This window comes from Macrobrachium nipponense, chromosome 39 (assembly GCF_015104395.2).
Source record: "Macrobrachium nipponense isolate FS-2020 chromosome 39, ASM1510439v2, whole genome shotgun sequence".
Lineage (NCBI taxonomy): Eukaryota > Metazoa > Arthropoda > Malacostraca > Decapoda > Palaemonidae > Macrobrachium > Macrobrachium nipponense.
In genome coordinates this window covers 53,647,062-53,665,162 of record NC_061099.1, presented here as the reverse complement: position 1 = coordinate 53,665,162, position 18,101 = coordinate 53,647,062, and the positions used below count along the sequence as shown (strand labels likewise).

Below are 18,101 nucleotides of genomic sequence, written 5' to 3'. Positions count from 1 at the left end.
TTTTCACACGAGTTTTGAATGTGGCCATATTCAAAACATTTGCGCCACTGTTTAGGATTTCTTTTATATCTTTTAACCTGCATCCTCTCATGGCCAACAATGATAGTATCAGGTAGGTAACTGGAGGAGAAGGTTAAAAGGATAGCTGCATCCCCTCTAAGTTTTTTACGTGAGATACACAAGGAGGATATCGATGGAGAATCACCTCTTCAAAAACATGCAGGTCTTTGGAGTATACTACCCCTTTCAGTGTGTCAAAGAATCTATGCGATGCAATACATTCAATATTTCCACTTTCAGGAGGTTTAAAATTCAATAGCAAAATTGCTTGGGTTTCATTACCAGCTTTTATTAGCAAGTTCTTTATATAACGCTTCAAGTTTCCAATGGGAATGGAACCTACCTTGCTCTTGATACATTCGGCAGTCTTTATAAAAATTTTTCCTCCCTCCTTGTAGCTAGCTACATGCCATATAGGGGTAGGAAGCACTCTGGTACACGGGGCTGGTCCATGTTCTTCGTTCTCAGGGATAAAATCAAATGGCTCATCATTTAAACTTTTCACTGAAAACACTTTCGTGCTAAGAACCGAATCATTAAGAATGTGGCCATGGAGTCTGTTGTGCCTCACTAGCTTCCAAGGGGGAGGAAAATTTAACATAAGCAGAGAATGACTGCTTGTCTTTTTCCAGAACTAATTTCATTCTTTCCACTTTACCAAATTGTTTCATTACACTGTACAAGCACTCATAATCTAATGACACGTTTATATTAATGCAATGAAGAACTCTATTATTAGGATCATAACCACCAGATTTACTAACACTCTGGTGTCTCGGTGTTTGGTTCTGTCCGATAGCCAAGCTCATATCCATCTTCAAGCCAGAAGTCGTTGCCAGTTCCAGTAAGTCATCGGATCCAGGGGAGGGAAAACTTTTGTCCAAATTCATAGAATAATGCCAGTTCATATTCATATGTCCAAAAAGTGCACACCATAAATCAAAGAGCCCCACTGAGACCCCAACAGCACATCAGAAAGGGAAACCAAGGCAGCCTCTAATGCCCAAACTCCCCACCCCAACAAACCGTACAAGCCCACAAAGCGATCCCAGGAGACTAAGCACGCACAAACCAGACCACCTCACACAAACCGGCTCACCTACACACCCAAAACTGCTTGGTTTTACCAAGAAAGTATCGTGGATCAGTCAAGTATTCACATTCTCCACCAATGGCACAAGTGAGAGTCCCCCCCATACCCTACCCTTTCGGGATAGCATCGATATGCTTGCAGTGGCCCAGGTATAAGCCAATCCGCCTGCTGGGAGTTTTGCCCCCACTAATGGGGACCGACTCCCCACTCCAAACGTATTGGTGGGCTTCCCCAAACACCAGCCCCCCCTGGATTCCGATGGGCTAATCCCTGATGATGGTTCCGCCCTCAAGATGGCAATAAGAAAATCCCATCACTATCTCTTAGGTCCAAACCATATCGGGTGGCGACTCAACCACCACAACTCCCACAATTAGCTTTGAATGCAAACCCTTTCCAAGCACGATCCCTTCTCAGACTCACCTAAGCAGTAAAATTTTAGAAAATGTGGAAAATTACACAAAAAAACTCCAAAACATTTCTAATATTTTAAACACATGTCCAAAACACGTCAAAATTATCATGCTACGCAGAGCACACAGAACATCTTTTGTTGTTGGACTCAAACCCGGGAACAAATTCCAGGGGTTCAAGAACCCCCTCACCACGTCAAAGTGGTCTCACTTTGAGGGGGAGCAGACTGATGGAATGCATTATTTCCCATAACAGTGGAAGCAAATGAGGATCCACCACTTTTGTTAGCACCTCGAACCAAGCGTTTGGCTTCTCCTATGCTGATAAAGTTATTATAAGCAGTGTTTACAACTTCTTGTCGGAAAATATATTGAGGGCAGCCCCTCCAATTAAGAGAATGATTGCCAGCACAGTGGAGACAGTATTTATCAGCTTTGCAGTTGTCCTTTACATGTTCACCAGAGCACACAAAGCACTTTCCTGGTTTTGTACAAGAGTTTGATATGTGGCCATATTCAAAGCATTTATAACACTGGGTTGGTCAATATTTAAATGGCTTAACCCAAACCCGAGAGTGGTCTATATCAATATATTCCGGTAAGTAGGAGCAGGTGAAAGTCAATTCAATGGCATGCTGAGTGCCATTCAATTTTCTAATTTTAATGACATATGTAGGACATTTTTAATATTTCCTCCTCTTCAAACTCATATAGGTCTCTGCTATAAACTATACCCCGTTTAATGTTAAATAATCGATGAGGAGATACATCTAAAATATTACCATCTTCGGTTGGTTGGAATTTTGAAAAAACTTAAATTTGAATATCGTTATTTGCTTTGATCAAGCCTCCTTTACCATATCTTTTAATACTGCCTTTAGGAATGGCACCAATCTTCCTTTGTTGATACTTGCATGCTGTTAAGAAGTTTTCTTTGCCCTGTTTGTAATTTGCAACATGCCATATCAATTTTGGGTCATCTTTTGCCAGGTGTTTTTGGCTATCAATCTCAAATTTGCTGGGTACATAGTCTGTCTCATCCTCTTCCAAATTTTTTATATTAAACAACTTCGCATGGCAAACTGAACCAAAGACATTTTTACCATCCAGACTCTCTAGAGCTTTGGAGGCATATTCAGCTTTGCAAAAGGTTATGCAACTTTCAGAGCTTTGGAGGCATATTCAGCTTTGCAAAAGGTTATGCAACTTTCATAAGAGATGGGACTTTTAACAATTCGTAATTTTATTCTATCTACCTTGCCAAATTGTTTCATGTAATTATGTAATATGTCAAAATCGACTTTATCACATATGTTACTACAATACACTCTTAGATTTTCATTTACACCACCAGTACTTACATCCTGGTGTCCCGGTGTTTGGTCGAGTGGAGAGCCTCATGCGCAATCCTTAATCAGGCGAGAGTCATCAACAGAGGGGGTTAAATAAAAATCCATCAGATTATGGTGTGAACATTCATCCAGGTTGGCCCCATACCCACCATCGAGCCACAATTAGAGGGTGATATAGCACCTTAGGAGTCCTACCCAGATATACACCCCACACCCAGTGCCTTGAGGGTCATCAGTCTGTCGAGATCAGACCCAACACTGAGTGCAGAGTTTTAACATAAAAAGTTTCCCCTCGCTCGGACAAGTCGGGTACTCCAGTTCTACGGGTGAGGAGGAATGCCGTCCAACCCCACTCTCCATCAAATCAGAAGGACTGTCAAAGCTTGGCTAAGTCCATTCCAAAAGTCAACAAAAGCAGTCCAAAATACAGTCAAAATTTAGAGGTTGGAGAGAAGGATTCAGGAAAGAAAGAGAGAAGGATTAAAAGTAAGAGAGAGAGGGTTGCAGAATGTTCCGTCAGGACCCAGGGCACCTATGGGAATGCACGAACATTCCCACAGAAGCCAGGGTCCCTTATCCCCTCACCCCTGGAAAGAGTCCTACTCAAGGGGTCAAAAAGTTGTTACCTACTGTAAATATTTCACGATTAAACTATTAGTACCTTGTTTAGAGTGCTGACTCTCATTTCAAACTCTCAGATGATACGGCCATCAGTAAAGTTTTTGTCAAATTGCGTCAATGCCAAAAATCAATATTAAAATTGGGTTCATTATGTTTGTTGCATAAAATATACTAAAATAAAGTGTGTTTGCCTCCAACACAAGGCAGGCTGCTACTGCAAACAACGTTCAGTTTTCTAGTAACAGGTTACTACATAGTTTCCAAATGTGTTTTATCTCAGCTACAACTAAAACGTGGAATAGTTTTCCAAGTGCAGTTGCACAATTTTCAGATCTCGAATTGTTTAAAGAGCACCCCATTCATGCTTTCTGCTAATGTCTCCTGAATAATTCCCATGTATATATTTAATTTTCCAATTCCTCATTTTTACTTATTACCTTTCCCAATTACTTGTGCCTCTGTAGGACACTTTTCCCTTGGAGCCTTCTTCGCTAAGTCCGGTGAGTCTATCCATATAGATTTAAAGAAAGAATGAAAAAAAAACGTTCTATTCTCAACAGTAATGTTTTGCTGGAGAAATTTCGTTCTTTGAAAATGTTCAACGAGCTGTTAGTAGAGTTTCAATAATTTTCGATAGCTCAACGAGCTGTTGGTAGTTTCAATAATTTTCGAAAGTAAAGACAAGTTACAAAATATGATCAATATCATTTCATGAATTTTATTTGTGGCTATTTTAAACATCTTAGTTTTTCTACAATGTTATTGTTCTGTGCTGTTATTACTTTCAGTTTGATGGAGCTGAAAGTTAATAGCAACGTCTACGAGGTGAAATGAATCAACATCACAATAGATGAAATTGTTATGCTTTATCTGTGAGAAGCCTTCTCATTTAGCCTTTTTAAAAGTTATCTGATACTACTCTACTACTTCAGGAAGTAAAAATTATTCCATATTGATTCAAATTATTTCATACCGATTCAGTTTACAAATTTTCTAAATTTTTTTATTATTATTTTACAAAGTTTGTTAAAAGTTCCTCCCTACCTTCGATCCAAAACTTATTCTCCATATACAACGAGTTCGTCTTGTTTCATTATCAAAATCAAACTTATTTCGTTAGACAATTATATATTTATCTTAAGATGTTTAATTTGTATATGGTGGTCTATATTGCACTTTTACTGATTTTCTTGTTCTAGTAGAAGACGTCTTACTGTCAATTTACTCAAAGGGTTCCTGTTCATATTGTTTAAATTAAATGGTATCTCCTACCACTGGCAGTTTTCCCTACCTACCCTTGACAGGCTGTATGTTGAGTTGGTATTGTTTCGTACTTAATTAATCAATCTTTCATACCGCTGCTTACCTACGTGTCTGTGAACAAGATTAGCTATGTTATATACTAACTTTGCTTCCACAGATAACAGCAAGTAATTGGTGACTTGAATTTGCAACATTAATTGCGACCTATAATTTAATGGTATATACTAACATTTATATGTAAATTTTCAAATAGTATATCAAGGAGTAGTCCTTAATATACTATTTGAAAATTTACATCTTTTCAGCAAAGCATATTTTTAGTGTTTAATGATACCGATACAATATTAACAATAATACTAATTATAGTTTAAATACACACCATCAGCCGGAGAAAGCAACATTTGGCCTGCAGTTTATAGTTGTGCTCGTCAGCAACCTTTCTCTGTCTCGACCGATGTCAACGATGGTGTACGACTTGAAAATCGTGCCAGATCCCACGAACTCGATCAAACTTGACTAAATTAAAGTATGTCTTTGTCTGAGCATTTAATAGATAGTACATAAAGCAGTGCTATTACATTCAACTCCATCTTGTAGTTCTCAACAACCACAGCAGTACTTGCCAGGTTTTGCATCCTGCATTAACACTATCAAGAAAAGACTGACGTTCTCGAAAATTCACAGAGGAATTAGATGAAGATAAAGCGCACTGATTTTACAGACTCTATACGAGTCAAGAAATCTTTTGCCATGTAGGATGATACTGATCCGATATTTCTGGAATTTTAGTAAAGGTTACTATTGCGCCTGTAGAATCCTACGACTGCTTGTTTTTCTTATAATAACATTGAGCTCATACAATGTGAATGTTTATTCAAGGACTGATAAGGGTAGAGTACCAATGATTCCCCCCCTCGCCCCAGCCCCCCCGACCCAGCAACTCCCAACCCCAACGAAATGAGGAAGTCGACGAGCTCTCTCCTGTAAACGGAAAAAAGTAACAGACCAAATGCTTCTGAGATAGAGATACCCCCTCATTCACAAATTACTCGCGACGAAATTACCACCGCTTTTTTTAGCGTTTACTTTAAGCCAAACGTATTATCACCATTCCTTGCCAATAAATTGCAAATTCCTACGTACTCTGTGGTTTAACCATCAACATTTCTAACTACTCAAGCAATATGTGTGTGTGTGTGTGTGTGTGTGTGTGTGTGTGTGTGTGGTGGTGGTGTTGTTGTGTGGTGCTGTGTGTGTGTGGTGTGCGCGTCGTCGCGCTTTTGAAAATTACACATTTCTTGGCTAGTAACGAGATTTTCCATTGAGATACTGAGAAGTGATTTAGTCCAGTGGAATCCATCACCAGTTGCCATGACAACGAGGCACTAATCATTCAAAGCTTCAAAGTCTCTAGTTCTCCAGCCCTACTGTTTCCATCCATGTTAGAACTGTTGGTGATTTATAAACTAAAGGTACTGATTTTTGTGAGAAGCATTTCTGTAACGAATAGCATATAGATTGGTAAAATTAAAAGCCAATTTGATTACATTTACGAGAATTATGACATGGTTAGACCAAATAGTTTCTGGGGTTGCCCACATGCAATTTTTACTTATATCCAACAAAATAAAAAAAACTCTTGAAATAGCTCAGCTCATAAACACTAATTTATGGTCGTCCGCCGTCCGTTATATAGTATCGATTCTTTGTTCATCCGCTTCTAAAATTAAGGGCAAAAGTAGACCAAAGAATCGGACATATCATATTATATATTATATTATATATTATTATATATATATATGAATATGAGAGAGAGAGAGAGAGAGAGAGAGAGAGAGAGAGAGAGAGACGAGAGAGGAGAGAGAGAGAGAGAGAGAGAATCTAACAAAATTAAAAACCTGTCGAGACAGCTATCTGCATACCGCAACTTTATCAAAACTCCGGTGTTATCTAAAACACTATCAAGTTATTGAGTATTATAAAGAAATGTTTGCAAAGTAATAAGGTAATTGAGAAATTAATAAAGAACAGCTGTTAATATAATGATAATAACATTCCTAACATTAAACGGACAACACAGGGAATAAAGGTGAAAAATGTTAAATATAATAATAATTATTACCGACTTGTTTTACTATATTTAGGGTTTTCTAAGAAAATGTCATAAGAGTACTTGGGACGACAATGCTTCCTGTTGATGATAAGTGTGAAACTTATTAATCGGTGAGGGTGTTGTTATGAAAGTGTAGAGGTATACAAACATTAACAGCTGAAATGAAAAAAAATCTTACCTAAATAAAAGGGATATTTTCCCGATAACGGATGATAAGATAAAGGCAACAGAGAGAGACAAGGAGATAAGATTAGTCACTGCAGAGCCTGGAGCTAAAAAGCGTGCAGTTGTGTAGTTGAAAGTCTCGGAACGACTTATTGAGGTTGTTGAATTCTCCAAATATGGTCAAGAAACTGAAAATCGACGACAGCGATCAGGGACAACAACAACCCTTCCAGCAACAGCAACAGCAACAACAACAACAGCAACAGCAACAGCAGCAGCAACCTTATCTTCAGCAGCAACAGCAGTTACAACAAACGGTATTCTTATAAAACATATTTCCTCTTGCCAAAAATACTTCTGGACGCATAGAAACATGACTGGGATAGCCCAGACCTATGCGTCGTATTAAGAAAAATTCACTAAAATAAGGCCTACAAGTGTTAATTGTCAGCGAAATTTTATTATTAGGAATAAAAACATTTCTAGTTGTGTATGGTTTACCCGATCATCAGTTACGTTATTAGATAAGAGAGAAGAAAAGAATCAAATGAGGTACATTTCCTCGAAATGTTTTTATCATCTGAACCAACACGAGAACATCATATTCCTAAATACAAATAGTAAAGCATATTAAATTTATGTCTATTTTGTTCGGTTTAAATTGGAAACTTCATTACTGGGTACTTCAAGACAATTTGTAACCGTTTTAAGTATTTTTAAAAATATGAAATCACATCTTGGCTGTGCACACTAGATAGCCAGAAAACAAACACTACCTGAAGTTTGTTATCATATGTACACAACGAACACCAGCAGAGCCAAAGCCCCATCATAAGGCAGGGAATTAAATCGTTAACAAACGTTGAAGTCCTGTGAAAACAATTGTAAAACAATTGTAGTTTTTTCTAGTTAGCATGAAAGGGAAAATGATTAATGCAGACAGTGTTGCTGCATTGTCTATTCACGACGGATCTGTTAGCTTCAAGCAGACAATTCCCGTACAAATTTGGCAGAAGAGGAAGAGGGTGCGGAGGTGAGAGCAAACTGTTAGCTAAAAATGTCTTCAACCTTTACCAGCTGAGGAGTGCGAAGTACGCCACATTAAGTGTCCGCTCATGAAGTTTGCAGGTCTCAAGTATATGTTCCCTCAAGTATGCAGCTCCACTCTCTCAGTCGTTTGCCTCCGTACTTCATCGGTAATATTTGGCTTATAACAAGGTTCCCTTTGTTGTCTAAAGTTGTATCAAGACAAAGGAAGTCTTTGGACGCATACCCGTCAGTGGCCCGGCATATCTCTCTCCTCAATTTCCTACCTGCTCTGGAGGGTCTCCAACCATAGCGTGGCCAGTGAAGGATGTCTGACCTTACAAAGTTGATTATTGGGGGATATAAATCAAGAGAAGGTTTGGTTTAAATACGCCGGGTGTTGCCTCCATTTGTTAATTCAACTTCACTTCTGACACTGAATACCCAAAGTGGATAATGTTGTTTGCATTGCTATTAAACGTTAGTCGAAGTTTGTTTTTGTGAGTTGCATATGTAAATAATACGGCACGTGTGTCCATATTAGATGCAAACACACACACAAAGGTATTCCAGGTATTCCAAGGGAGAAATATGACATTACATACCGTTGCGTTACCGTTTTGATCTCTACCAGCCCTTTTCAAAAACTTTTGTTTAGTAAGGTTCAGATAGGTAGAGCAGCTGACGTAAGCTGTGAGAAAATTTTAATTTAAAAAAATGCACTTGCCAAAGTGAAATAAAGGCCTATTTATCAAATTTCTACTTTAAAAGTTTTTATTTCTATTACACTACTGTCGTTGATAAGTCTCTACACAAGCACTTTCAAGTAAACATTCTTAGTGTCATTGTCTTTTGAGTACTACTTTACACCTCTTCCCCCCCCCCACCACACACACACACACACACACATATATATATATATATATATATATATATATATATATATATATATATATGTATATGAAATTTCTCTAGTCTAAGGCACATGAAATGGCTAATGTTGAAGTTTTAACAGTCATAGCCCTTGGTTTTTTTTTAGGAGCCTCTGCTTATTTAGCATATATATATATATATATATATATATATATATATATATTGAAAGCTCTCTTGCTTTTTCTTCGGAGCCTCCCCTTATCCACATTATATATATATATATATATATATATTATATATATATATATATATATATATATATATATATATATGTGGATAAGGGGAGGCTCCGAAGAAAAAGCAAGAGAGCACATTGTATCAATAAAAGTTTTATAAGATACATTCTACCGGTCCATGTACAGGACATGTAGCCTTTTCCTACTCACCACACAATTGTTTCACAACAAACACTTGATTATCAAAGCATATTCTTCCTTTAACAAACACTGCTCTTCCTCTATCAACCCGTTATTATCCGTCCTATTTTGCAAATCAAAATCCTACCATACAATTTTCATGGTATATAAGTACATAGTATCAAACCAGTATATTTCTTACAATCTCCTTAAAATAACTTGTATCCTTATGCTTAAAATCAATTATTCGATACTCATTTACTTGGAATCTTTACCTAATCATACTTTATACACCTTAGTCAGTCACCGAATCACACTTCACCTTTGATATCTCTAACTCTTGGTGTCTTCATTTCAAAACCTTCTAATAATCCTTTTTACATGTTCACAAGAATTCTCAAATTTACATTACTCTTCCACTCTGGGATCATTCACATCCCCTCCCATCTATCCTCCCTCCTCTTCAAAGTACTCATTTCAACGATGCAGGACAGCACGTTCTTCTGACATCATCTATCCAAATTTCCATTTACCCACTTGCCTCTCAGTCAGTCCTTAATTACCTTCGTCCCCTCTCAGTCAGTTATTAATTACCTTCGTCGTCCTCTTGCCACTTATTTAATACACGATTGTTATCTGTCCCACAACTGCTCTTCACCATAGACTCTAACGTTGTGAGGGCACAGCTGACAATATACTGCACTAATCTCGCAAAGGTTACGCCAAGAACACGTCTGAACCATCTTCTCTCCCTTTCATTATCATCATCTCATCTACAAAGGGTATAATTTTATGTATGTGTTGCTTATTATATTCTTTACATAAGGATGAAATGAACAATAAACAATTATGATTATGTTTTGAAAAGAATAAAAGAAAATTTGTTCAGAAGACTGCAACCCAATATACAAGCCTTATCATTAGCAAAAATTAATTAAAGTTACTGGTCCTCAGGTTTGGCCCTTGCTCTCTCTGAGCTTGTTATGACCCTGATCTCAACCAACAAACCTTGAGCACAAGGAGGCTGTATTCTTCTGAGGTTTCTTAGCACAGCTGAAACATCACCTGAAGGTAGCGTTCTGCCCCGAGATGCCTCAGAAGAGTACGGACAAGTACTAGTGCTCAAGGTTTGATGGATTCATTGCTGAAATCAGGGTCATAACAAGTTCAGAAGGTGTAAGGGCTAAACCTGAGGACCAGTAGCAGTAATTAATTCTTGCTAATGGTAAGGCTTGTATATTGGGCTGCAGTATTCTGAACAAATTTATTTACTATTATTCTTTATAGGATATAACAATCATAACTAGTTATTTTATTTATCTCACCAGTCTTTAAAGAACATAATAAGCAACACTTAAGATGTAAAGAAAAACTTATAAAAAATACAAACTACGTGGTTAAAATCTTCAGCTCAACTTTAAAAGTTCTCTACAACTGAAACTACAGTGTAAACATATTTATGAAGTAAGTATATGAAAGTAAGCTACATGTAATACTTTAAAATGCCCGCTCAACAACGTTACATACCCCACTGCAAAGTAAATAAAAAAAAGTATTTCAGTGTATTAGCATTAAAAGATAATGTAGATGACTTCCTAACGACATTAATAATGTTTTGCCTTTCCGTTAAAAGACAAACATGGTACGGTATATATATATATATATATATATATATATATATATATATATATATATATATATATATGAATACGTACATATATACGTCAAGTCTCTCTTAATAGATAAATGATTGGTCACAGTTATATTCCTGAAAAGTTCATTGTACCATACCATGTTTGTCTTTTAACGGAAAGGCAAAACATTATTAATTGAATGTCGTTAGGAAGTCATCTACGTTATCTTTTAATGTTTATATATATATATATATATATATATATATATCCTTTTTATGTTTCATTGGACTGATTTTTGAGGCAATGAACGTAGTTCAATTAGATCATGAAGATGTGAAACGTTCTGTTCATAATTACTTCTTGATTTAAAAATTTAGTGCCATATATCCATTTTAGAAATTTTGTCCTACTCTTTCTGAAGTACAATATTTGTTTCTGCTTTTCCAGGTCCCAACACAAGGTCCTAAAACAAATTTCGAAGATAATTTAATCACCAATCAAGGAGCTTCTGGTAATACCATCATCCAGCAAGATCTTTTTCAGACTCTTTTAACTTCGACTAACGATGTTACTTCTCGATTCCAAAACTCCTCGATATCTACAAGCCAACAATTCATCCCGCCCTGTCAGCAGCAATCGGCACAAAATAATATGACGAACATTTCTAGCACTTTTAGCAATAGTGCAGCCTCTCTCTCGAGTGCAAACCATTTCTTAACGATGAAAACTGCACAATATGTCCCTGGGCCTCCTCTTCATCACCCATCAACGAATGCAGCCCCTAACAGCAACTCATATTCTCTGGAAACAACACAAAGTGCTCTTACTGCAAACCAAAGTAACAATATGTATAATCACTGTGATCAACCTTCAACAAGTGCTAGTAACTTAGCACCCACTTATAGTCATAACCTTCCAGTTACTTCAGCACTACCTACGAGTTTCCAGTCAAAGGGTTCCGTAGCAATCTATAAACCTCCAGAAGGCGGTGCCCCGCCATCTATTCGAGATAGCATGTATTCCTCCCGGATGACAACTTACCAAGTTGGTAATGAGTGGGCTGTGCCCAAAAGCTATACGGAAAACGAAGGAGGCAACAGATCTGACAGGGGTCACACCGACATCGATGAGCTCATCCAAGGAAAAGGCATAGAACCCAGTAGAGGGCCTCCAGTAGCACAGTTCCCACAAAGAAACAGTTTCATTGGTATATACGGCCTCCACGTTATATTTCCTGGAGAGTCACCCAAATTAGTGCTAGTATGTGTTACCTATCTCCTACATCATATTACCTATATCCTAAGAGATTCTCAAACTTTTTCGTGAGCGACCCTATTTGGAACATTTGAATCCTTCGCGACCCAGACTAAATTAAAAAGAAAATGTAGTGATATATACACTTCATTTTGGAATAAATAATGTGAACAGCTTTCCTTTCACAAAACTAAACTAGTGGGATCCATGGCACTGTTTTTCCTTTTCGCAAAACTAAACTAACAGGATTCATGGCACTGCTTTCCATTCTCATGGCACTGCTTTCCATTCACAAAACTAAACTGATAAAATCCATGGGACTGCTTTTCATTTACAAAACTAAATTAATAGAATCCACTTGTGGTTAAAAGAAATCAATTAGATAGCTGAAATACGCTGATAGTGTGATAATTTTCCTATTTGCCTAGGACCCATCCAAATTAATCTATCCACCCAATTTTGGGTCTTGGGTCGCGACCCATAGTTTGAGAATCACTGTGTAACCTAGTACACCATAAAGTAATTTTAGGCAGGAAAGAACAGTTTGCAAACTTGAATGTCCAGTTGCAGTTAGGAGTCAGCAAGGTGGTCAAAATTATAAGCTCCTTCAAACAAAGTAATGCTTTTCAATTTAAGACATAATCCCGTTATATATATTATATATATATTATATATTATATATATATATATATATATATATATATATATATATATATATATATATATATATATAAAATTCAATCTGAATATCATAATGATCAATGATAACGAAGGAATGCCGAGAGTTTTATAACTGTCTCTTTGTGCTGGTCTTCATTATCACATTATTCCAGAAAGAAGATGCCTATGGTAACCGTCACCTTTTCACGGAATTAGACCATTGCATTACCACCGTTGTCAGACACTCCGCAGATTACTCGGCAGCCATGAGGTTTCTTATTGTGTTCTCTAAGGACTGTGAAGCCACGCAGCCTGTTTTCCCATGCAAGAATCACCAGAAGCCAGAACATCCTAGTAAGTACAGAATACAATGTTTAAATTGGGTGAAGAATAATTATTTGGTTGAGTGTGTGAGATAAGTAGTTTTATTGCAAACTGCCGGTTGTAGAAAATTCTAGTCTTTCCATGGAAGTCGTTTTTGCTTGACTCAGTATCTTCACAACAACACTGTATACAGTGTCATTATTTTTTGACAGAGATTTTACGTGGGTCTGCTTACATTACTGTGAATAACGACTAAGTAGATTTGTGGACAAATACATTACGGTCTTATTACATGATGCTGAAAGTAAAAGAACAAAGTTAACAATCTCCACTTTGTTAATCAATATTGCCATAATTTGTAAACACGTTTCAGGTGCTGGAGAAATACTTATTTACTAAGATAGGTCTGAGAATTAGAATGCTATCAAATCAAATACAACACTCCTCACGAAAAACAAAATTATTTTTCTCACGCCGATGTGCTGACACTAAGCAATTTAACTTTTTGCAAAAATAGACAGCATTTTGAGACCATTACATTGCATTCTTTCAGATCATATGTTGGAAGTTAGGTCTGGATCTGGCACAACCATTTGGGAGGAAGAACCACACCCATCGATCGTTGTACCACCATCACCATCCTCAGAAGGGAAATACAGCGTCCAGCTGAAGTTCTTGTGCCGTAACTCATGCATCATGAGGAAAAATCTGACGTTGATTTGCCAGTTAGAAAGAGAGTAAGTGATCTAGTAATAAGTTCAGCCATTTAACTGACAAATTGCAACTACCCTTCACGAGGGACCTATCTTGTTTTGATGTAGTCTTTGGTGATAGATGGCATTTATGCGAGAGTGGAGTTAAAAACAAACACGATCACAGTAAATAAAGATAATACAGAATCTTTAAGCTGCATCAACCTCAGCAGCTCCCCTCGAAACTCATAACGATTCCTAAAGATTCGGTTGTTGTAAGAATAAACAATTAAATACAGCTGAAAAGACAACTAACCAATGAGTAATAGAAGCATAGTAACTACGTATAGAACACCTTGCTCTACGACGCACAGCTTTTCAATTCGTTGTATTCGAATGGTTACAGGTTCTAAATCTAAAAAGATATACTTCATTCATTTATCAAAATTATTTACTGTTCACATTTCTTGGCACATTTGAAAAGTTCACAATTATTTGCAACATATCCTTGTAATCTGAACCTCTTCGCTATTCATATTTTCATGAAAACAGATACAGAAGTGACACTCTCTGGCCCATCTATTCACTGACATCGTATTTTATAGTTATTTCCTTTCTCCCTCTCTTTCCTGCGTGAAATTCCTCCCAATGTGTCTTGAACAGCTCATGTTCTCAGTAACAAAGAGCTGCCTTAATAATCTCGAATACTACTTTGGACACAAGACACAAGTTATGATAATCATCATCACCCTAACCTCTTGCTACGAGACAGAAAGGGCCTCTGGGATATTCAGTCACCAAGTCTTTTCTACGTAATGTCTTCTGATAATCTCCAGTCCGCCTTCTCGTAGTTCTCGTCCAAGTCGGCCTGGGTCTTCCAATTCTGAATTCCTGGTGCCCACATAAGCCCAAATGACCTAATATGCATTATTCTCCAAGGGTTGTGCGGAGGATATATCTAATCCATTTCCATCTCTTTCACCATTATCTCATCTACATGTGGAGTTGAATAATTTTCCATTTGATATAACAAATAACTATCACAGCCTCTGACTCCTAACATTCTTCTTAAAGCTCTATTATCAAGTTGGCAAAACCTTTAGGATTTAATTCCACACTGTGATTCATGTCCTTATAGCATTACAGATCGTACTACACACAAGTGTAACCTTATTTCTGTATGTGATTTCAGTTCATTTTACTTCTAATTCCTATTCAACCTCTCAAAGGTCTGAGTTGCCTTATTTAGTCTTTTAGTAAATAACTCCAGAGAACCTGTGCCGGATGTTTTTGCTAAATAATTCTATTTTGAGCCTCATCTCTACATATATGATGCATTCTATTAGGTGAAGAATGTAAATCTTGTGGAATTTTGCATATTAGAACATGTTCTTACATATTCTAATAATATCCTAATTCAGCATTCTAACCTTGACTTCATTCTTTTTCAACCATATAAATCATCTCTTCCATCTCTGACCACGTTTTGCCCTAAGAAATCTGACAAGGGCAAACAGTAAAAGTAAAACAACATTCTCTCGTAGCACCCCACAATTTATTAATAAGCATGTCACTTAACAAGACCACATGAGCATTAATTTTTCATCTCCTTCGTTCTTCGATCATTTCAATTAGCTTTACTTATTTAACTGGAATGCCATATTGATGCAAGACCTTCCATAACATGCCAGTGAGTGCTGTAAAATGCCTTTCCGTAATAATAATAATAAAAAAAAAAAAAATAAAAATAAAAAATAAAAAAAAAACATCCAAAGGGATACTTAAATTTCATATACAGCTGTGCAACATGTCTTGACATAAATACTTGATCTATGCCTTTTTAAAAGCAAACTTTTCCATCTCTAAGCATTTTTATAAATTGCTTCCTCCAGCCTACTCATAAGATACTGAATATTTATTTACAGTACACACTGACTAAAGTGAAAAGCCTCTACGTAGTTACCAAATTCAACCTGATCACCTTTTGTAGGTGTCTTTGCTACACTTCCAATTCCCAACCATCAGGCTTTGTTTCCTCATTCCATTTTCTGCCAACATTTCACTTGGTATAAGAGGTGTTCATTTCAGTTTCAGCCGGCAAATCATCTAGTATGTACAGACGTCCTTTCAAACGAGTACTTCCAATTATCATATTAGCAGCGCCCAAAAGTTCAGCATTTTCGTTTGCAGTCTTTCTCAGGCCTTCCTTGTCTATACATCCTCCATACCTTTGCTGTTCTTATCTGTTATTGCTTTCAAAACAAGAAAAACAGTTCTAATACTTCTTTATTCGTCAGTAACATTTTGTCGTTCTGTATACAATTAATCTTTCATTTCTTCAACGATATTATTCCTCGTTGCATGGCACATAATTACTACTCATTGCCTGTTTTACTTAAAATCTTGTCAATGGTAATCTTCGTTTTAGTAGTCCACTGCTCTCCAGTCAGCAAGGTCAATTTTCTGCCTTTCGTATTAAATTAAAATCATGCCAACTCTTTTTCCAATTCCAGCTATTCTTCCTGAATAAACAGACACCACCTCCCTCCAATCCTTCTTCCTATTCCTTACACCATGATGCACTCTTGAATTAATTTTCTACCTATTCTATCTTTCCACTTTTATTCAGGGTTCTTTCGTTTCAATTTCCAATATTCAACTTACCCTAACATTTATAACAAGCAGTGTTGTAGTAATAGCGTTACTGTCCATTTTGTAAATATTAAGGTTTTTAATACCGAATTGTTGACAATGAAGGTATCATTTCAGCAGCACATTTCAAAATTTAATCTTAAAAGGAGAAAAAAAATTCATTTAATAGTTTGATTCTGTCATACAAACAAAATTTATACTCAAGCTATTTCTTACTGAGGATGAAGAACTGAAAATAAATACTTGAATCATCAGAAAGTTTATAAGTGTATTTCCGGAGGACTTATCGGTATAAGTATATTTCCAGAGGACAAGTTGTGGGACGTCAATGCTTGGAACTGAAGATTAGTGCCTGTCCAAGACGTGATGCCAAGGTGTCAAAGAATAAAGAGGTGCCAGAAATAGATACAGTAGATGGTGCAATGGGGTCTGAACAAGTACAATTAGGCGGAATACTAACACCAAACGATACTCTGTCAACGAACACTTCCGTTTTGTCAACGAACACTTCAGTTTTTTCAATTGTCACACAGGTAAAACATGACAAAAAAAAATTGTGGTACATAAGCTATTGTATATAACAGACTTAACAATTTAGAGTAGGGTTTATACCAATATTTTTTATTTTTACGTAGTATAGATTTTTTGCATACATTAATGAATTTCTATTGAATAAAAAATTTAGAAACAGTTACCATTTCGAAGACTTGAAGAGCCAAAACTGAGTAAGAATGAAAAATACCATTGTAAGAATATTTTTTTCGGAGCTACTATCCTTAGTCCAAACTGTCACAGACAGTCAAGTCCTCAGTATCAGCCAGTTTAACACGTTCTACAGTAGATTTTGAATATATATAATTCTTTATTGTTTCATGATATTTTAAACTAAAAAAAATAAATATGATTCTCCTGCAGTCTATCAATCAGTCTATTAATGAGGCGGTCTCATCTGCTCTGGAATCCGGAAGAAGAGCTGCTTACTTTGCCTACATGGAAAAAAGGTTCCAAGAGCTTCAGCCTGAAGACTATGCCAGTGCAAAGGCTGATTTCGACCGCTGGTGGGACTCGCCTAAGGACGTCATTTAAAATTCTACACTTCAAAAAACATAAGCCATCGGCCCAGAATAGGAAGTTTTTAGCCATGTGCATGACATATGGAATAATGCTTTACAGATAAGAATATGACTTACTGCATATATATGCGATCAATTTACGAACGATGGGGTATGTCTTTTCTAAGAATAGTTAGGAACTTCAAAGCAACCTTTGTATTCAAGAAATTAAACTTAAGTATAAAAAAGACAGTTGTTATTTGGCTAGAAGTTCTAGTTTTATCAATTACCATGAACATTGATGGCCAACTGATCATTATTAAAGGTTAACATAATATCTTCCACATTTTATGTTATAGTAAAACAAAATACTTGATTCCTAGTCGTGACTTTTTAGTTTATAAAATGAACACCGATTAAAGTTATATAAAATATTGT

The 18,101-nt window shown here is 36.5% G+C and overlaps 1 protein-coding gene across 1 annotated transcript; it reads left to right on the top strand.

Annotated features, from left to right (window-relative positions):
• Positions 1–7,186: 7,186 nt before the first annotated feature.
• LOC135210354 (cellular tumor antigen p53-like) lies at positions 7,187–18,097 on the top strand. The gene is made up of 6 exons (XM_064243244.1): positions 7,187–7,397; positions 11,477–12,289; positions 13,117–13,297; positions 13,821–14,004; positions 16,919–17,144; positions 17,527–18,097. Exons 1-6 carry the CDS (start codon positions 7,257–7,259, stop codon positions 17,695–17,697), a joined length of 1,716 nt encoding a protein of 571 aa, XP_064099314.1. The 5' UTR covers positions 7,187–7,256; the 3' UTR covers positions 17,698–18,097.
• Positions 18,098–18,101: the final 4 nt, after the last annotated feature.